We start from the raw sequence: 22,121 nt of genomic DNA, 5'->3' as shown, positions 1-22,121 counted from the left end.
AAATACAATTATAGGAGAATATTATGAAAAACTATATGCCAACAAATTGGACAACCTAGAAGAAATGGATAAATGCTTAGAAACATAAAATGTCAAAACTGAAACAGGAAGAAATAGAAAATTTGAGCAGACTGATAACCAGCCAAGGAACTGAATCAGTAATCAAAAAACTTGCAACAAACAAAAGTCCAAGACCAGATGGCTTCACAGGTAATTTCTACTAAACATTTAAAAACGTTAATACCTGTTTTTCTCAAACTATTACAAAAAATAGAAGAGGAAGGAAAACCTCTATTCATTTTATGAGGCCAGCATCATTCTGATACCAAAACTAGATAAAGACACCACTAAAAAGGAGATCTACAGGCCAATATCCCTGATGAACATGGATGTAAAAATCTTCAGTAAAATACTAGAGGCACCTGGGTAGCTCAGCTGGTTAAGTGTCCAACTCTTGACTTCAGCCCAGGTCATGATCTCAGACTTGTGAGATCAAGCCTCGCATCAGGCTCCTTGGTCAGCATGGAGTCTGCTTGGGATCCTCTGCCCCTTCTGCTTGTGCACATTTGTGTGCGCACGCACGCGCGCTCTCTCTCTCTCTCTCAAATAATAAGTCTTTTTAAAAAAATCCTCAGTAGGGGCACCTGGGTGGCCCAGTAGGTTAAGTGTCTGCTTAATTATTACCTGAAAGTAATATTACACTATATGTTAACTAACTGGAATTAAAATAGAAACTTAAAAGTTTCGGTGCTTGAAAGATCAAGAAAATCAAAAGCAGGCTACAGACTTGAAGAAAAACCTTTGCAACACGTATATCAGACAAATTAGTTAGATCAAGTTATATGAAGACCACTTATAGCTCAATAGTAATACACTAAAAAAGTGCACAGATTTGAAGAGATACTTTACAAAAGATGGTGTATGAAGGACAACAAGCACGTGAAAAGATGCTCAAAATCTCTAGTCATCAGGGAAATGGAAATTAAAGTCACTATAAGATAGTACTGCATGCCCATTAGAATAGCTACATTTTACAAAGTTTACTGAGGATGTGGACCATCTTTCACTGCGTACTATATAAAATTTAGCTATGTCACTTTGGAAGAGAGTTGGGCAATTTCTTTAAAACTTAAATGTGAGCCTACACTGTGAGCCAGTCATTCTGCCTGATCATTTGCCCAAGGGGAATCAAAGTTCATGTCCACACAGATATTTGTGCAGAAATGTTCATAGCAATTTTATTTATAATGACTGAAATCTAGAAATACTCTGTTATAGGTGAATGGATAAAGTATAGTTTATCCACGTGATGAAATACTATTTAAATACAGAGGAATAAATCAGTAAGGAAAATAGGATTATATTGAATGAGGGAAGCCAACAAAACATTTTTCTGAATTAAAGAAACCAGATTTTTTAAAGACCATCTATAGTATGATTCTGTTTATGTGTAATTCTGAAAAATGCAAATTAATCTAGTGACAGAAAGCAGATCAGTGGTTGCCTGGGGACAGGGTTTGGAGAGAGATGGATTGCAAAGGGACACAAATTTTTGAAATGATGAAATATTATCTAGGTTGTGATGATAGTTTCACATGTTTTAAATATATGTCAAAACTTAAAGACCCCACTGAAAAGGAGAATTATAGACCAATATCCCTGATGAACATGGATGCAAAAATTCTTAACCAAGATACTAGTAATAAGATCCAGCAGTACATTAAAAGGATTATTGACCACGACCAAGTGGGATTTATTTCTGGGCCACAAGGGTGGTTCAACATCCGCAAACTAATCAATGTTATACACCACATTAATAAAGGAAAGGACAGGGGTGCCTGGGTGGCTCAGTCGTTAAGCGTCTGCCTTCGGCTCAGGTCATGATCCCAGGGTCCTGGGGTCGTGCCTAGCATCGGGCTCCCTGCTCAGTGGGAAGCCCGCTTCTCCCTCTCCCACTCCCCCTGCTTGTGTTCCTCTCTTGCTGTGTCTCTCTCTGTCAAATAAATAAATAAAATCTTTTTAAAAAATTTTAAAAAATAAGGGTGCCTGGGTGGCTCAGTCAGTTTAGCGGCTGCCTTCGGCTCAGGTCATGATCTCAGGGTCCTGGGATCCAGCCCCACATCCGGCTCCTTGCTTAGCGGAGAGCGTGCTTCTCCCTCTCCTCTCCCTGCCACTCTGCCTACTTGCGCTCTCTCTCTGTCGAGTAAATAAATAAAATCTTTAAAAAAATAATAAAGGAAAGGACAAGAACCATATGATCCTCTCAATAGATGCAGAAAAAGCATTTGACAAAATAGAGCATGTTTCTTGATAAAAACTCTCTCTGCCATGTAGGAATAGAAGGAACATACCTCAATATCATAAAAGCCATATATGAAAGACCCACAGCAAATACAATCCTCAGTGGGAAGAACAGAGAGCTTTTCCCCTAAGGTCAGGAAGAGGACAGGGATGTCCATTCTCACTACAGTTGTTCAGCTTGGTAGTGGAAGTCCTGGCCTCAGCAGTCAGACAACAAAAAGAAAAGGCATCCAAATGGCAAGAAGAAATCAGACTTTCACTCTTCACAGATGACATAATATTCTAGAAAATCCAGAAGACGCCACACACACAAAAATGGCTAGAACTGATAGAGGAATTCAGCAAAGTCGCAGGATAGCAAATGAATGCCCAGAAGTCAGTTGCATTTCTATACACTAACAATGAAGCAGAAGGAGGAGAAATAAAGGAATTGATCCCATTTACAATTGCATGAAAAACCATAAGATACCTAGGAATAAACCTAACCAAAGAGGCAAAGGACTGTACTCAGAAAACTATAGAATACTCGTGAAAGAAATTGAGGAAGACACAAAGAAACGGAAAAACATTCCATGCTCACAGATTGGAAGAACAGATATTGTTAAAATGCCTATGGTACCCAAAGCAATCTACACATTAAATGTAATCCCTATCAAAATACCATCAACATTTTTCACAGAGCTGGAACAAACAACCCTAAAGTTTGTATGGAACCAGAAAAGATCCCGAATAGTCAAAGAAATGTTGACAGAGAAAACCAAAGCTGGAGGCTTCACAATCCCAGACTTAAAGCTCTGTTACAGAGCTGTAATCATCAAGACAGTATGGTACTGGCACAAAAACAGACACATAGATCAATGGCTCAGAATAGAGAACCCAGAAATGGACCCTCAAGTTAATGGTCAACTGATCTTTGACAAAGCAGGAAAGAACATTCAGTGGAAAAAAAGACAGTCTTTTCAACAAATGATGTTGGGAAAATTGGACAGCCACATGCAGAAAAATGAAACTGTACCATTTTCTTACAACATATACAAAAAATAGATTCAAAATGGATGAAAAACCTAAATGTGAGATAGGAATCCATCAAAATCCTAGAGAAGAACACAGCAACCTCTGGCCTCAGCCACAGCAACTTCTTGCTAGACACAACTCCAAAGGCAAGGGAAGCAAGGGTAAAAATGAACTATTGGGACTTCCTCAAGATAAAAAGCTTTTGCACAGCAAAGGAAACAGTCAACAAAACCAAAAGACAACCAATAGAATGGGAGAAGATAATAGCAAATGATGTATCAGATAAAGGGCTAGTATTCAAAATCTATAAAGAACTTACAAAACTCAACACCTAAAAAGCAAAAAATCCAGTCAAGAAATGGGCAGAAGTCACGAACGTTTCTCCAAAGAAGACATACAGATGGCTATCAGACACATGAAAAAATGCTCCATATCACTCAGCATCAGGGAAATACAAATCAAAAACCACAGTGAGATACCACCTCATACCAGTCAGAATGGCTAAAATTAACAAATCAGGAAACAGATGTTGGGCGAGGATGCGGAGAAAGGGGAACCCTCTTACACTATTGTTGGGAATGCAAACTGGTGCAGCCACTCTGGAAAACAGTATGGAGGTTTCTTAGAAAGTTAAAAATAGAACTGCCCTACGACCAGCAGTTGCACTACTAGGTATTTATCCAAAGGATACAAAGAATGATTCGAAGGGGCACATGCACCCATTTTTTATAGCAGCAATGTCCGCAATAGCCAGACTCTGGAAAGAGCCCAGATGTCTATCGACAGATGAATAGATAAAGAAAAGGTGGGATATATACACAATGAAATATTACTCAGCTATCAAAAAGAATGAAATCTTTGCATTTGCAACGACATGGATGGAACTAGAGAGTATTATGCTAAGCGAAATAAGTCAGAGAAAGACAAATACCATAGGATTTTACTTATGTGTAGAATTTAAGAAACAACAGAAAAGGGCACCTGGGTGGCTCAGTTGGTTAAGCATCTACCTTCAGCTCAGGTCATGATCTCAGGGTCCTAGGCTCAAGCCCTGCCTCGGACTCCCTGCTCAGCGGGGAGTCTGCTTTTCCCCTCCCTCTGTACTACCCCCCACTTGTGTGCTGACTCTCTCTCTCTCTCTCTCTCAAATAAATAAATCTTTAAAAATTAAAAGAAACAAAACAGATGAACTTACGGGAGGGGAAAAAATAAGATAAAAACAGAGAGGGAGGCAAGCCATAAGAGACTCTTAACTACAGGAAACAAACTGAGGGTTGCTAGAGGGGGAGGGGGTTGAGGAGATGGTGTAATTGGGTGACGGGCATTAAGTAGGGCACTTGATGTAATGAGCACTGGATATTATATGCAACTGATGAATCACTAAATTCTACCCCTGAAACTAATAATACAGTATATGTTAACTAAATTGAATTTAAATAAAATTTTAAAAATAAATATGTCAAAACTTCACAAAATAACTTTTATGTATGTACAATTTATTTGGTTGTAAATTAGAAAAGTGAGTCCTATCAATTTCAGTCTAGTGCTGACTGAAAACCCTCTACAATTTCCTATTTCTTTCAGAGTAATTGCTCACATCCTTACTTTGGATTACAAGGCCCTCTACTATCCACCCCAACTTTACTTTTTGAATATCTTCTTTGATGCCCATCCCCACCCCCCCACTCTCTTTCTGCTTACCAAACTGACAGTCCCTCTAGTATACAAAACATGTTAAGTATGTTCCTACCTCTGGATTATCCAGTGCGTATTGCCCTCTGCCTGGAGTACTTTTCTTTCAGATATCCTCTATTTTCTTCATGCTGCCTTTGACCTACCCTGACCAGCCCTCCCTCAGTACTCCTGATTTTTCCTGTTCTATTTTCTATAGTATTTGTCACCTTCTTACCTACAGTTATTTACCGTATTTATTTATTTTGTTTTCATCACTAGAATTAAGCTTCAGCAGGGTAGAGATTTTGTCTTCTGTTTGGTTTACAATAGGCATTCATGAATATTTGTTAAATTAGGGGCGCCTGGGTGGCTCAGTCGGTTAAACATCCGACCCTTGGTTTCAACTCAGGTCATGATTGTGGATCGAGCTCTGCGCTCAGTGGAGAGTCTGTTTCTCTCTCTTCGCCCCTCCACTCACCCCACTTGGGCTGTCTCTCTTATTAAAATAAATAAATCTTTTTAAAAAATATTTGTTAAATTAATGTTTGTTTATTATGCTGTTTTTCCTGCTGTTTTTGAACTTTAATACTGTTTTGTATTTTCATCTAGGATTTTTTTAAAGATTTTATTTATTTATTTGAGAGAGAGAATTAGTGGGGGGTCGGGGGGAGACGCAGACTCCCCACTGAGCAGGGAGCCGGATGCAGAGCTCAGTCCCAGGACCCTGGGATCACACCTGAGCCGAAGGCAGACGCTCAACCGACTGAGCCACCCAGGTGCCCTTCATCTAGGATTTTTAACTTTCATACTTATTTTATTAAAATCTAAAGTTAACTGATACTGTCCCCTTTCCTTACATAATATAAGAACTTTACGGCACTTTAACTCCTTTTACCCTCTTTTACCTTCTCCTAACTCATGATATTATTGTTATGTTTCAAAAATTTTTATTTTAATCTGACAGTTTGTTAGTATTGTATTATGTAATAAATGTTCACTTAGATCAAGCCATACATGACTGTAGACTTTTTATTTCCTTCGTACAACTCAGATATGCTGGGGCGCCTGGGTGGCTCAGTTTAGTGTCTGCCTTTGGCTCAGATCATGATCCAAGGGTCCTGGGATTGAGCCCCACGTCGGTCTCCCTGCTCAGCAGGAAGCCTGATTCTCCCTCTCCCACTCCCCCTGCTTATGTTTCCTCTCTCACTGTGTCTCTCTCTGTCAAATAAATAAATAAAATCTTTAAAAAAAACCCAAAAAACAAAAAAACAACTCAGATATGCCATCTGGGTTCACTTACCTTCTGCCTAAAGGATATCCTTTAGTATTCACTTAGGGAAGTCCATGGTAGCATATTTGAAGTTTTCATTTGTTCAAAAATGTCTTTATCTTGTTGTCAGTTTTATTTTACTTTATTTTTTAAAGTTATTTTTTAGTAATCTCTGCAGCCAATGTGGGGTTCAGACTCACAACCCTGAGATCAAGAATCACATGCTCTCCTGTGTGAGCCAACCAGGCACCCCTGCTGTCAGCTTTCAAAGATATTTTTCCTACCATAGAGTTCTAGAGATTTCGAGATATAAAATATATATCTAGGTATATTTATTGTTCTTTTCATTCAGTGTATTAAATCATTTGATGATGTCTGGTTTTCATTTTTGCTCTTAGAAAGTCAGCTGAATCAACCTAACTACTGCTAGATATTTTCTTCATCTTTGATGTCTTGTTCAATGTGAAGTGTCTGTTTAAGGATTTATTTACTCTGGTTGGAGCTTCCTTGGGCTTCTTGATTTGATGGATTGTTGCCTTTTATTGGTTCTAGAAATTGTCTTTTCATGTAATTTCCCTTCTCACTGCTTTCTTTTCTTACTTTGTAGAACTTTGATTTGACCTGTTATACCCTCTTACTCTATTCTGAGTGTCTCAAATTTTTTTTCATATTTACTATTTCTTTACCTCTCTAAGCTGCATTCTGAATAATTCCTTAGGGCCTAACTGATTTCACAAATGGTCTCTAATCTGTTGTTAATCTAATCTGTTGTTAAATTTGTCCAGTAATTTAGAGTTTAATAATTGTGTTTTTCATTTCTAGAAATTTTATTTTGTTTTTTTTTTTAAGTGTCTCCTGCCCTAAGATATTTTTTGGCATATCTTTTATTTCTTCAAGTGTACTATTTAAAATCTTCATTTAGGGGTGCCTGGGTGCCTTAGTCCTTAAGCGTCTGCCTTCGGCTCAGGTCATGGTCCCAGGGTCCTGGGATCGAGCCCCGCATCGGGCTCCCTGCTCTGCTGGAAGCCTGCTTCTCCCTCTGACCCTCCCCCTGCTTGTGTCCCTTTCTCGCTGTGTCTCTCTCTGTCAAATAAATAAAATCTTAAAAAAAAAATAATAAAATAAAATCTTCATCTGATAATTCATAGCATTGTGATTTGTATCTCTATTAGATTTTTTCTTTCTTTCTTTCTTTTTCTTTCTTTCTTTCTTTCTTTCTTCCTTTCTTCTGTTCTTTCCTTTCTTTCCTTTCTTTCCTTTCCTTTCTTTCTTTCTTTCTTTCTCTCATTTTACTTAGAGAATTAATTACATGAGTTCTTTGAGGCTTGGGATCGTGGTATGCTCCTCCAGAGAGAATTTGTCTGAAACATTAAAGGTTCTGTGTTTGGGACCATTTCAGTCTAAATCCACAACTTTATTAATTTTATTTTGGACTCCTAAGAAATACAAATTTGAGCTGCAAATTGGCAGAGCTTGCTTTTGGTTAGAACTTTTCAGAAACTTTTTTGTCCTTTCTTTGCTAGATGCAAAGGTACCTTTTCTTGCAGTCTTCTCTGAGGGTGAGATGGGTAGGTTATTTAGGCATACACTTTTAGATCAATGCCATAAAGGTCACCTATGGACTTTCTTCCTGGGCCAATCCTTGAATTTGCATCTTGTCTACTACCCCATGAGGTTGGCAAAACCAAAGCCAGCTTACTTCAAAATTTTTCATTATTTTTCTAAAACCTGCTAGTCTTCTGCCTCACAACCTTGCAGTCCCCCTATAGCCATCTCTATTAGTTTTTTTGTGTTTTAAAAATAGCTCCTTGGGGTGCCTGGGTGGCTCGGTCGGTTAGGCGTCTGCCTTCGGCTCAGGGCATGATCTCAGTGTCCTGGGATAGAGCCTGCATCAGGCTCCCTGCTTAGCGGGGAGTCTGCTTCTCCCTCTGCCTCTCTCTATCTCTCTCTCTGTCAAATGAATAAATAAAATCTTTAAAAAAAAAAAAAAGATACCTTCTTGCCCTCCCCGCCCATCTCAGTGGTTTACAGCAATTAACATTTATTTCATTCACACTGCTGACATTTATGCAGCTGTGAATCCGTTCTTGCAGCAGCCTTTCACGTGTATTTCACGTGTATCCAGGGCTCAGGCTGAAATTGTCACCCTATTTGAGAAGTGACATTCTTGCAGCAGAGAGTAAAAAAGGAGAGCTGATGTAAACCCATAGTGCCTCTTGAAGCTTCTGTATAGAGAGGTGGTATATGTCATATCTGTTTGTGTACTCATATGATTAAGTGCAGTGGGAATTGCATAAAAATGTGTGGCACTGGGGGCGCCTGGGTGGCTCAGTCGGTTAGGCATCCAGCTGTTGATTTCGACTTAGGTCATAATCTCAGGGCCGTGAGCTCCACGCTGCGGGTGTAGCCTGCTTAGAATTTTCTCTCCCTCTCTCTTTCTCTTTAAAAAAAAAAAAAGTGTGGTACTGCAAGTCATAGTACTAGCCAGAGTATATGATGGGAGGGACAAGTAAATACTTGTCAACAGTAATACAATCTGCTCTATCTCTCATGTTTAACTTTCTGGCGCAAATTTTTGGAATTACTCGTATACATATTGAAGTTTCTTTGTGAAGTCTTCCTTTATGCCTTAAATATAGTTATTTCTGTTTTATCTGTGATCTTGAACGTACTTGAATGTAAGTTTATCAGGGACATATTCTTGTCTGCTTTGTTCAGTGCTTCCTCCGCACTAGAAAAATGCTTGACTCACAATGTGTTTTCAGTAAATGTTACGTTTCCCTTCTTATTTCATCACTTATTCTGTCACATATCTAATTTTTTCTATCTTCATTCATTGTCAGTTCTCCTTGCTAGCTCTATTCCTGATGTCTCTTAATGACTATATATTTTCTTTAATTATTTTAATAAATCACAACTATGTATTTAACAAATTCTGTTAACTTTTTAATGAAGAGAATAAACTTTTTGAGCTTTTAATTCCTCTGGAGAATATAGCCTACATATTTCTTCCCATAAAATGCTTATCACCCTCTCATTAAAAAGAGAAAAACAGGGTACCTGGGTGGCTCAGTCGTTGAGCATCTGCCTCCAGCTCAGGTCATGGTCCCAGGGTCCTGGAATCGAGCCCCGCGTCGGGCTCCCTGCTCAGTAAGGAGCCTGCTTCTCCCTCTCCCACTCCCCCTGCTTGTGTTTCCTTTCTCACTGTGTCTCTCTCTGTCAAATTAAATAAATAAAATATTTTAAAAGAGAGAGAGAAAAACAACCCTCCCCTTTACTCTTAAAATCTGACTTCTCACTATTGCTCTAAAATTTCTTTACTTTTTGCATTTCTCATTCTCTTTGACTTCTATTGAGCCCCTACCCCCTTAAACGCTGTTCCTCTAGATCCTGAGGAGTTATAATTCACTGTTCTGTTTTTTCTTTCTAAGGCTCTTCTCTTTTCCTAGAATGTTCTTCCTTCCTCTACCTCTTAAGTGTACTAATACTCCCAGGTTCTATTTTTAACTCTCTCCATTTTTTTGTCTTCTATTGTATGTGTGTGTTTTTTAGAGAGGGTACATGTGCGAGCGGGAGGAGGGGAGCAGGGAGGAGGAGCAGAGGGAGAGGGCAAGAGAGAATCTTAAGTATTCATGTCCAGCATGTGGGGCTGGATCTCATGACTCTGAGATCTTGACCTGAGCTAAAATCACGAGTCGGACCCTTAACTGACTGAACCACCCAGGCGCCCTGTCTTCTGTCATTTTTAGTGGAACTCTCATTCATATAGTTTTCACATTTATTTCTACATAGATGATTTACAAATCTGTGTCTTAAAACTAGTTTTTCTGAGTTTGCCTTATTTCCACTGTGTCTTACCATCATCTCAACCTTGACATGTCCAAAACCAAATTGTTTCCTACTAGTATTGATTCCTCCCCTTGGAACTAACTCCTGTTTTTGTTGCTGGTGCATAGTCACCAGGCTTCTGAAAGGAAAGGGAAGAATACCAGCATTTGTTTAGCATCTGGGATACACTAAGCACTGTGCCTTTTGATTACATAATGTCTAGCTCAGGTTCTATCTCCTGAGAAACCTCCAAACAATCACGGTGGATCCTCTGTGATCCCTTCTTAGACCACTTACAGTACATTTGTGTTTAAACCACTAGATCCTCAGTATATGAATCTCCTATAATTCATACTTTTAGTTTGTAAGCCTTTCAAAAACAAAGATTATTTTTAGAAGAAAAAGTTTTTTTTTTTTACTATTTTTTTTAACAATGTATTATTTGTTTCAGGGGTATAGGTCTGTGATTCATCAGTCTTACACAGTTCGCAGCGCTCACCGTAGCACATACCCTCCCCAATATCCATCACCAAGCCACCCCATCCCTCCCACCCCCTCCACTCCAGCAACCCTCAGTTTGTTTCTTATTTCTTTTCATCAAAGCAGTACTCTCTAGGTACAGTACATTTTAATAAGTATTTGACTGTTTTCACAGAGAAACAGTGCTCTCAATAAGGGCATGAATCTCAACCTCAGTAACAAAACTAAATAAATGAAAATGAAATAACTGATAACACAAAGCTAAGTAACAGCTAAGCTGGACTCTTGAACCTTGCACCCAGTTGAAAGGGGTTAGCATCTAGAAGGGGCAGAAGCTCTTTACTTATACATTAAGGATCACCTGTTCACCTGTTGAAAAAATCTTAACTCCGTAACAATATCTCTTTATCAATAATATACCATCATAAAGCTTTTTTATATTGCTTTGATAACCATATTTATAGAGGTGGAATTATTTACTTTAGCTTCTCTTCCCCATTAGGTGCACCAGGTATAATTTCTTCACCCTATGCAGGGGCTGCTGGATTTGCCCCAGCCATTGGATTTCATCAAGCTACAGGTGATTGTTTTTTAAAGTTGAATTTGAAATGGTTTTATAATGATGTGTATGTTCTAGGAACTTATCAAGATGAAAAATAGCACCATAGTTGAAGGATTTACAATAAAAGCAATATATCAACAAACTTACCAAGATGAAAAATAGCACCATACTTGAAGGATTTACAATAAAAGCGTTATGTATATCAACCATAGAAGTGGCTCATTGTATGATGCACAGCTTCCTTGTCTTTACGAATAATTCCCTGTGGTCCCATTCTCAACCCCCAAGTTCTAATATATGTTCTGCATCATTTATACTGTCAGTATAGATTACTATAGGTTGAATGTATTAACCTCACGTTTGCCTTTTAGATTCTTGTATAAAATGTATGAATTGCTTATTTGCTGATAAGCTTATCAATTGTATGTTGGACAGACCTGTGTCTCACTTACATTTGTGTTTTAATGCCTTTGATGGCATTCAGTACATACTATGCAGTCAATAAATACTTGAATTATTTTTTTTTAAGATTTTATTCATTTGAGAGAGGGAGAGATAGAAAAAGAGCATGACTGGGGGAAGGGGCAGAGGGAGAGGGGGACGCAGACTCCGCACTGAACAGGGAGCACGATGCGGGGCTCAATCCCAGGACCCCAAGACCACGACCTGAGCCAAAGGCAGAAACCCAATTAGACTGAGCAACCTCGATACCCCAGTAAATATTTGAATTAATAAATATTTACTATGCAACATATTTGTAAATCCTTTCTTATGTCACTGATGGGTTCAGAGGATTGCCATAGAGTATATATGCTGCTTATTTTAAGGGATATATATTTTTTAGCTAATAGAGATAATTAAGAGATAGTGGTTGGTTAATATTTTGATAATGACTTTCTCTTCAAATAGTAAGCAAAATGAATTTGATCATAATTTAAGGAAAAGAAAAAAATTGCTTTATGGTTTTCTCTCCAGTGCCTAAAGAAGACACTGAGGTTGGTGATTGGAAGAGTGATATAATGTTAATCCTGGTGTACATATTACATTTCCAGTTTCCAGCTGATTAATGAATATAACTCTGCTTTAAATTGCAATATAGCTGCTTTCTGTCACTAATCTTTATATTTCTGTCCTTCCAATTTTGGCAATTTTAGGTACTCTCTCTTTGATGGAGAGGGTGACGTTGGACTAAAAGGGAAAGAGTAATAAGGTTGACGTTTAAGTTTTACGTTTTTGGTGGTTTTAAGACATCTTAATGTATGTTTAATTAAATGAATATTCTACTTATTCCACTAAAATGAAGGCATTATACATTATTTTTATTTATTTGAAGCTCCCCAAAGTTTAATTGATAAACATTTGGAAGTAGTGATAAAGGGTTTCCTTCATTTTAGATAGTTCTTTTTGACACACACTATGTATAAATCACTGTAGATGTTAAGAAAGAGAAAAAAATGCGTGAAGGGGACTCCTGAGTTGATGAGACATAAGCTTTAGTAGGGGATAGATCCGCACACACGTACACCTGTATATATGTACTTCACAGCCTGTGGCGTAGCCAGGTTGTACTGCTGGTAATTTGTAATAAACCTACAGAAGTTCCTCAGAAGTTGCAGAGTTGGATTGGAGGAGCATGGGAAGAGGCCACTGAAGGGCCACTGAATATAGATTTCATGGAAAAGTATCCATCCTGAGAAAGTGGTCTGCAGAGTTTTAAACCTCAGCAAGATGATTGTAGTAAGGACCTTATTAGATTGTCAAGCAGAATAGTCTGAACATAAACTACACTGCAGCTTAATTATTGGATTTGTGGCAAAGTGGCCAGACCCTATAATAAGGAATTTTGAGCTTTTAAGAATCAATAAATAACATAAGGAACTGGTTCATTTTACATAAGCTAGAGATTTTACTTTAGTTAAGCTGAGAACACAAATAGTGGGACTTTCTGAAAAAGTGTGCTATTTTAGCATAGTGTGTAGTGTCAGTATTCCAGTGTTACAGAACTTGAAATAATTCTGGAATATCTGAGGGAATAGAAAGCTCTAAAAATTCTTGCTACAGAAGAATATTGAACTCTATAAATCAGTTGTTGGTTATAATATTTATATAGCACTTTATATAAAGTTACAAAATGCTTTTCTTATGTAGAATGTTATGTATTCTGCATTCCTGTTTTAGGTATACAATTCAGTAATTTTTAGCAAATTTACAGAGTTGTGCGTCATTGCCACAGTCCACTTGTAGAACATGTAATACTTCCTAGTCATAAATATGACTTCTGCTGAGGCTTTTTTTTTAATATATCTGATTTTATGGTAGAAACCAAATGAAAAATTATATCTACCGTAAGGGATGGCATCTAGGGATGTGCTAGAATATATCTCTTTTAAGAAACGGAATACTTAATGTTGATATACCCTTCAAAAGCCTCATGGCTTTAAGACCAGTGAATTCTGTTGCTCTGCAAAACATTGTGTTACAAGTAATAGAGTACTGCAGTTGCTGGGTTGTATGGTAGCTCTATTTTCAACTTTTTGAGGAACCTCCATACTGTTTTCCAGAGTGGCTGCACCAGCTTAAAAAAAAAAAAGAAGATAGCAGGAAGGGAAAAATGAAGGGAGGGAAATTGGAGGGGGAGACAAACCATGAGAGACTATGGACTCTGAGAAACAAACTGAGGATTTAGAGGGGAGGGGGTGGGGGGATGGGTTAGCCTAGTGATGGGTATTAAAGAGGGCACGTACTGAATGGAGCACTGGCTGTTATACGCAAACAATGAATCATGGAACACTACATCAAAAACCAATGATGTAATGTATGGTGATTAACATAACATAATTAACAAAAACAAATAATAGAGTACTGAGTATGATGATGTCAAAGAATAAGGAACTTGACTCCTAGACTGACTCTGTAGGGCAGGAAACTGGCCTATGGTATCCTTATGGTAGCTTTGACACATTTTCTTCTATGTTTTTGCTTTCATCTTCATTATTTACTTAAGATCTATCCAGTGTTGTAATTCCCCAGATAACCAGTGTATGAAATGCTTTTGATGTTTTAAAAAGGATTATCAGTCCCAGCTGTTCCTGGAGCTCTGGGCCCTCTCACAATCACATCCTCTGCTGTCACTGGAAGAATGGCCATTCCTGGGGCTGGTGCTTTACCAGGAAATTCTGTTCTGCTTGTCACCAATCTCAATCCTGATGTGAGTTGAGAAGATTTCTATAATTTTAGTCTTCGAGGAGGAGGTATAGTACTTTCTGGTCTAGGGTCGTATTTAAATGAAAATGTTTGTTTCAAGGATTTTTTTATTTTAAAGATTTTATTTATCTGTTTGACAGAGACACAGCAAGAGAGGGAACACAAGCAGGGGGAGTGGGAGAGGGAGAAGCAGGCTTCCCACGGAGCAGGGAGCCTGATGTGGGGCTTGATCCCAGGACCCTGGGATCATGACCTGAGCCGAAGGCAGACGCTTAACGGACTAAGCCACCCAGGCGCCCCCGTTTCAAGGATTTTTATTAAAGTTCATCACTTAGTATATATAGGAGAATATAAAATCAATGCTTTAAGGTCAACTGCTGTTTTTACAAGTAAACTTATTTTAAATTTTTACTTAGGCACTTATATTTTGTGTTATCCTTTTCAAACAGCTTATCACACCACATGGGCTTTTTATCCTATTTGGTAAGTTCTTGTTTGCTGTTTTTGATGTCTGTGATTTAACCTATTGCACCATTCAGTAATATTTATCTATCTCTATTTGCCAAGTAGTGTGTTTGACACTGAGGATAGAGTAGGAAATAAGACTAATAAGTAAGTAATTATACTTACAATAAAGTTTTATAAAAAGGGAAATAGAGTTTGTAATGGGAACATGGAGCTGGGAGACCTGACCTAGCTGAGGGAATCAAAGGTGGTGTACAAAAGAAATGATACTTAAGCTGACTTGTGAAAAATGAGTAAGCATTAGCCAAGCGGAAGGGTGAATGTCCTTTCCCAGATACTAGCAATGGGTGAGAGAGCTCCTGGAACATGGAAGTGAAGGAAGCCCCCCCCAGTGAAAAGTGTAGGGGAGACATGTTGAAGCTGGACAGATGAATATGGACAAGGCATGAAGAGCTTTGTAAACTAAATTAAGGAGCTTGATTTTTAACCTAAAAACAGTGGGAAACCATTGGACGGTTTTAAGCAGGGAAGAGGCCTAATGAAATTCAGGTTTTAAAAAATGAGATTCAGATTTTAAAAAGTTTCCAGACTTTCTAATAGTGTTCTTCTCTCAGTTAAAAAAAAAATTTTTAGCATGTACTCGTAATTTATATATGATTATTTATAAATTTTATCCATCTTTTACTGTACAGTATAATATGTACAAATACAAGAGCAACAAAGTAAGTAATATCCAGCATTTTAAAGATTTTTATTGATGAAAATTTTCATAAAAAACATTAACAGTGAGAAGTATGATTTAACATGCTTCGTTATTTTCAAAAATAATGAAAAATAATTTTCCCATTTTGATTTAGTACTTCCGGATCTAATTCCAAATTCAGTTTATTTTAGTACTTGATCTTAATGGTTGTCAAAACTAAAAAAGATAGCTCATAAAGTTAAGCGATTTAAGTGGAAATATTTCATTGTCACTGTGCCTAATTAATTATACTAATTTTTCAGTTTAATCCACTTATTTTTGTTGTACTTTGCCTAGAGAAGTTCCATTTTTTTCCTCTTGTTAAATTGGTTGATGTTGAAATCTTGCATTAGAATATTTTTTAACAAATGGTGTTAAAACTCACTGGTACTCTTTATTTGAAAGTTTTATTAGGATGGAAAATTGTTTCAAAATTTTGAGTCTATAATAGGTTTTTTAAACAGTCTTTTTTAGATATATATTTTATAGTCATACAGTTCACCTACTTGAGGTATATAAATCATTGATTTTTAGTAGATTTACATTGTTGTACAGTCATTACCACAGTCCAGTTTTAGAAGATTTTCATTACGCCACAGAGATCCTTCATACTCCTTGGAGTTGCTATGAAATTTTTATTCATAACACATTCATGTAATTTTCAATAACAAAATTAGGTATTAATGATAAATTTTCACATGTCTCTTTAATAGCTAAAGTACATTTCTTTCTAAAAGCAGTTAATTTCTTACTCGTTTAAAAAAAATAGCACCCTCTGCTTGAAGAACAGATTGTATGTGTTATTTTTTAAAGAATATCTATTTTAGCCACTCGTCATTTCTAAGAAGGACAGCATGTTTGGAATACTTGTCTTTTTGTTTTAAATTTTAAAAGTTCCATTCATCTCTAAGTTCAGTTGCTCTTAGGTGCTTTCTTACAAGATAACGAGCACTCTTGTGTGCCTCGAAGATTTTCAGTTATTCTCTCATCACATTACAAAGTATGGTCATGGTGCTACTTATTTAAGAGTCTTATTTTTATTATATTGGTGATACCCTCTAGCATATAAACTGCAGTATATTTTGATATACTGAATTTTAAAAAGAGAATACTCTTCTTATTGTAGAAACTTCTGCCTGTAATTTCATGTATATATTAAAAATTAGTAAGATGTAGTTTTTATATTGGCTTATATAAACAAATCAGTATAAATAGGAGTTTGATTATTTCCCCCTACACCCCATTGAATCATTTTGCCAGTCCTTTGAAATATGGGATCCACTTTAGAAAAGACAGGAATAGAAAAATTGGTTGTATTGAGGTCTGTTAGGAGGCTACTAGGATAGTCCAGGTGTGAAATGATGATGGTGGCTTTGATGGTAATGAGGATGGGAAGAAGTAGACAAATGTAAGAGACAATTTAGGCCATAAAATCAGTGGGTACTGGTGATTGATTGGATGTAAAAGTTTAAGGAAAGGGAGAAATTAAAAGATGACTCCCAGGTGTCTCACTGGAGCAAATACGTGGATGACGGTAATATTTATTAGCAGAGTTAGTGAACACTGGAAGCGGGGAGAGGAAAGGGGAGATGAATGTTTGGAACATACTAAATTTGAAGTGTTTATGGGACATCCAAGTGAAAAGGGTTGAATAGATTAATAGATCTGAAACAGAAGAGATACAAATTTGGGCTCATATGTGTAGAATTGCCCAGAGAATATATATAATATGAGAAAAGAAGCCTTCTTAAAATGTATTCATAAAATTAAACTACACAATTAGACATTGAAATTTTTAATCAAGTTTTGTTTTTCTTTTCATTTAGGAGTATATGGTGATGTACATCGAGTGAAGATTATGTTTAATAAGAAAGAAAATGCCTTGGTTCAGATGGCAGATGCAAGTCAAGCTCAGCTAGGTACTAATGATTAATAATAGTAACGATAATCTGCCCCTTTTGTATGTGAATTTTCCTATAAAATAAATTTATAGGTAATAGGAATATGATTTTACTGAAGAGTACCTCCTTACGCAAATGTCTTCATTATTATTTGGACCTGCTTATAGTTTAAGATTTAAAAATATTTATTACTCTTTGGAGTCTGAAGTTCATTCATCTATTTGAACCCATTGTTGATGTTTAGAACTTTGACTCTAGGGTTTTTCCATTAAGTATAAACTAATAAATGTGCTTTGTTTTATTTAATTTTTTTGTCATTTGTTTTTCTTCCAAATTAAGTTTTATATAACTATTTCATGGTTTAAAAGTTTGGGCAAGCTTCATAATGATGGTACAAGAAAATGGCATTCCATGGCCTTCTTATAATGGCTGTTAAAAATATTACTACTCAGATTTTTTTATTAAAAAAAAAATAACAGTGTGTTCCCAAGGGGCATCTGGCTGGCTCTGTTGGTAGAACATGAAATTCTTGATCTCAGGTTTGTGAGTTCAAGCCCCACGTTAGGCACTTAAAAAAAAAAGTGTTGCTTGAGATTAAACTACCTTTATTCAGTTAACCATTTCCTGACCACTTGCTATGTTCTGTGCACTATGGAACTGTCTAGCACTCTGCTAAGAAGAAAGTTTTTTTTGTTTAAGATTGCTTCTCTTTCATTATAGTCAAGTAAAGTCACTTAATACATTTCTGTATGTAAGAGTTTTTTAATTTAAAACCATTTTAACCTTCAGAACTGACAATATAATTTCAAATGCCTAAATAAAAGGAATTTGTGATAATTTATACAAATTTTACAGTGACTCTTAATACCCAAAATTTATTTTCTTCCTGTGCACCAGCAATGAACCACCTAAGTGGACAGAGACTTTATGGAAAAGTACTTCGTGCTACACTGTCCAAACATCAGGCAGTTCAGCTTCCTCGAGAGGGACAAGAAGACCAAGGTCTGACTAAGGATTTTAGCAATAGTCCTTTGCATCGCTTTAAAAAACCTGGCTCTAAAAACTTCCAGAATATCTTTCCACCATCAGCTACTCTGCATCTTTCCAACATTCCGTATGTACCTAATTATTTATTATTCATTTAGATGATTAATTATGTTTTGGGAGAGGTAGAAACTCTGAAATTATTCTAATGTAGCAGTCGTCCTAGTCACTTAGATGGTTTATTTGCCATCATGTCTTAAGGTTCTGTCTCTAGTCATACACTCCAAAAGTGAAAGGTAACAATTTCTTTCCAAATAGGGAATTAGCAACTAGTTATCTCTCAGTTTTAAAAGGGCATGAAAATAAGTTTGTGTAGGGGCACCTGGGTGGCTCAGTGGTTGGGCATCTGACTCTGGGCTCAGGTCATGATCGTAGGGTCCTGGGATTGAGCCCTGCATCAGGCTCCATACTCAGTGGGGAGTCTGCTTGTCTCCTTTTCTCTGCCCCTCCCTCAGCTCACACTCTCTCTCTCTCTCTAAAATAAAAAATAAATCTTTTTTAAAGAAAAGTTTGTGCAGAAATACTCCATTGGTACATACTTGTTCATCTCTTTGTATAGAAGTAAAGGATTAAATTAATTTTTTAAAAAAGAAGGATTAACCAACAGCAAAATCAAATACTTTGCGTCTAAATAAAAATATGGGAAAAGTGAATTCTCTAGTATTTATCAACACATTGCAAAGCCATTTATATATTAATTACTTAAAAGCTAAAAATCACTTTATTGTGACCACTCTGTGTTGTTTTTTTTTTTTTGAAGATTTTATTTATTTATTTGAGAGAGAGAGAATGAGAGATAGAGAGCACGAGAGGGAAGAGGGTCAGGGGGAGAAGCAGACTCCCTGCCGAGCAGGGAGCCCGATGTGGGATTCAATCCCGGGACTCCAGGATCATGACCTGAGCCAAAGGCAGTCGCTTAACCAACTGAGCCACCCAGGCCACTCTGTGTTAAGCAGTGTTGTAGTAGACTTGTTCTTTACTCATCTTCTAACTCAGGAATTAACAAACTATAGCCCACCGGCCAAATCCATCTGTTTTTATATGGCCTGTGAACTAAAATTGATTTTTACATTTTTAAATGGTCAGGGGGTGGGGGGGCGGGGAGAAAAGCAAAAGAAAAGAATTTTGTGATTTTAGAAAATTATATAAAATTCAAATTTCACCTTCCAAAAATAGTTTCATGGAAGATAACCACACTCGTTCATTTACATAGTGTCTGGCTGCTTTTGAGCTACAACAGCAAAGCTGAATAGTTGCAACAGAGACTCTGTGACCATCAAAGCTTAAGATACTTACTGTGTGGCCCTTTATAGAAAGCATCGTGCAATCCTTGTTCTAATTCTTGAAATCCTTGACCTTTGAAGATGGCCGTTGTGTATTACTTAATCTAATACATGAAGGAGTAATGAGCTTTGGAAAGGGTGGGGTAAAAGCTGTGGGGTATGGTTGTATATGCCCACGTGTGTGTGGAAATTTAAAGACTGAGGGAATGGAGAAAGGGTAAAATTCTAGAACATTATTGAGAATGAGAATGGGGATGAATAGGAATAGAAAATAATCACTCAAAATAATGTGGATTGCTTGGGCTGCCAGCTAGTCTCTGGTTAGGCTACCTGAAGGAACCTTGAATCTGAATTGGGGAATGACTCAAACCTCATTCCAGCCAGGAAACTGGAGGAATCACTGAAGGAAAAACTCGAGATTACATGGATCTAGAAATGGAGCAGCTCATTACTATGGAGTCAGGTAGAAGGACAACATACTTAGATACCGAGACAGGCTCCTGTCATTGTTACCTTCTTAAATACATTATCTAGGGGCTGGTCTCAAGTTACAACCTACAAAGGACATGTAGGCAGAAGAAGGAAAGGACATTAATATTTTTTGAACCATCTACCAAGTCCTGGGCACCATACTGGTAACTTACATGTGTTACCTCATTTAATCTCCATATAATAACCTTTTTTTAATGTGGTAAAATACACATAACATAAAATTTATCTTTTTCACCATTTTTGAATGTGCTGTTCAGTGTACCTTCACATGAAGTGCATTCCTGTTGTACAGCCATCACAACTGTCATCTGCAGATTCTTGTCATTATCCCACACTGAAGCTCTGTACCCATTAAACAGTAATTCCCCATTTTTCTCTATACCCTAGTCCCTGGTAACCACTATTCTGTCTCTGTCAGTTCGTGCATAGTAACCTTTGAAGTAAAGTCATTAATTTCATTTCTCAGTGAAACTGAGAGTCTCAGGTTAAGTACCTTACTCAAAGTCATATACCGATGAATGAGAAATAGAATGTGAACACAGATCTGTCTCCATACAGACTCAGTCATTGTTCTACTACACCATCCTTACTGGCAGTCATGAGATGAAAGAAGTCTGTATTTCATCTCATAAGAAATTAGTGAAATAGGACAGCTGTATTTCAGAGTATTTCATCTTATAAGAGATGAGATATTATCTCATACTGTTACTCTGTATTTCATCTCATAAGAAATTAGTGAAATAGGACAGCTGCTATGTTAGAATAATTTAGTCAGTTGACCCTCATGTGATAGGCCACTGTACTAGTTATCTACTGCTACATAACAGATCACCCCAAAACTTAACAGTTTAACAAAATAGTAAACGTTTATTATCTCATACTGTTACTCTGAGTCAGAAATCCAGAAATGGCTTAGCTGGGTGTTTTTGACTAAGGATCTCTCATTAACTGGGGCTAGAGGATCCACTTCCCAAGTAGTTAACTTACTTATGCACCTAGTTGTTGACAGGCAGCCCCAGTTCCTTGCCACACGGTCTTCTCCATATGGCTGCTTGAGCATCCCCATGAAATAGTAGCTGGTTTCTTCCAAAGTTAATGATTCAAGGAGGGCAGGGTGGGAATTCCAATGTCTCTCAGCCTTAGAAGTCAAACATGTCATTTCTACAGTACCGTAAAGGTTACAGAGGACATTTCTTCGTTATGGGAAAGGAGTATCTAAAGCCTCAATACTAGGAGGCAGTAATAATAGGGAGCCATCATAGAACCTGGCTCCCACGTACATGTATTCAGAATTATCCTAAAAGGCATTGAAAATGTAGAACTCTGGTGGTTGATAGCTAACAAGTCAGAACTGGGAGGTAACTTTGGTAATATTAGAAGTAGCTTTGGAAATACTAGAGTTAATTACTGAAGTCAGTGATATGGGTAATTATCCATTTAAAAGAAATACAGATAGATTTTCTTGTTCTTTATATACCTGCTCATATCTCATGCAAAAGATTTGAGACCAAATTACATTGTTTGAGGACATGTATGTGTCAACCTTGAACATCTTTCAGGGCACTTCCAAATCGTGTCTTCATTGTATGGCTTTACTATCTTCGAAGTTTGAGCTGCTCTGGAAATTTGACAGTTGGCAGCAGTTAATCTTTGGTTCATGGGAGAATGGGGGCTAAGATAGTTGACACTCTCTGTGATGTTTTCACAGCCCTTCTGTTACAGTGGATGATCTGAAGAACCTTTTCACAGAAGCGGGATGTTCAGTGAAGGCTTTTAAATTCTTTCAGTAAGTCCATGCTTTCACCCCAAGAAATACATTAACATTATTTAATGTGTTATGCAAATTTTTAAAGTAGTTTAA

The 22,121-nt window shown here is 37.1% G+C and overlaps 1 protein-coding gene across 16 annotated transcripts in view; it reads left to right on the top strand.

The window, feature by feature from the left end:
* Positions 1-22,121, top strand: part of PTBP3 (polypyrimidine tract binding protein 3) — a 122,519-nt gene that overhangs the window by 95,301 nt on the left and 5,097 nt on the right. For all 16 annotated transcript variants that reach the window (XM_088018901.1, XM_088018897.1, XM_088018899.1 and 13 more), the window contains 6 exons: positions 11,070-11,147; positions 14,198-14,337; positions 14,783-14,816; positions 17,367-17,459; positions 18,339-18,555; positions 21,969-22,046. In XM_088018901.1, the coding sequence (XP_087875027.1) occupies positions 11,070-11,147; positions 14,198-14,337; positions 14,783-14,816; positions 17,367-17,459; positions 18,339-18,555; positions 21,969-22,046 (640 nt within the window). The remainder of the gene's footprint in view (positions 1-11,069; positions 11,148-14,197; positions 14,338-14,782; positions 14,817-17,366; positions 17,460-18,338; positions 18,556-21,968; positions 22,047-22,121) is intronic.

The sequence above is a fragment of the Eumetopias jubatus genome, unplaced genomic scaffold, assembly GCF_037043125.1.
Source record: "Eumetopias jubatus isolate StellerSeaLion01/CBP00866 unplaced genomic scaffold, mEumJub1_p1.0 scaffold_15, whole genome shotgun sequence".
NCBI lineage: Eukaryota > Metazoa > Chordata > Mammalia > Carnivora > Otariidae > Eumetopias > Eumetopias jubatus.
This window is presented reverse-complemented; position numbering and strand designations above follow the sequence as displayed.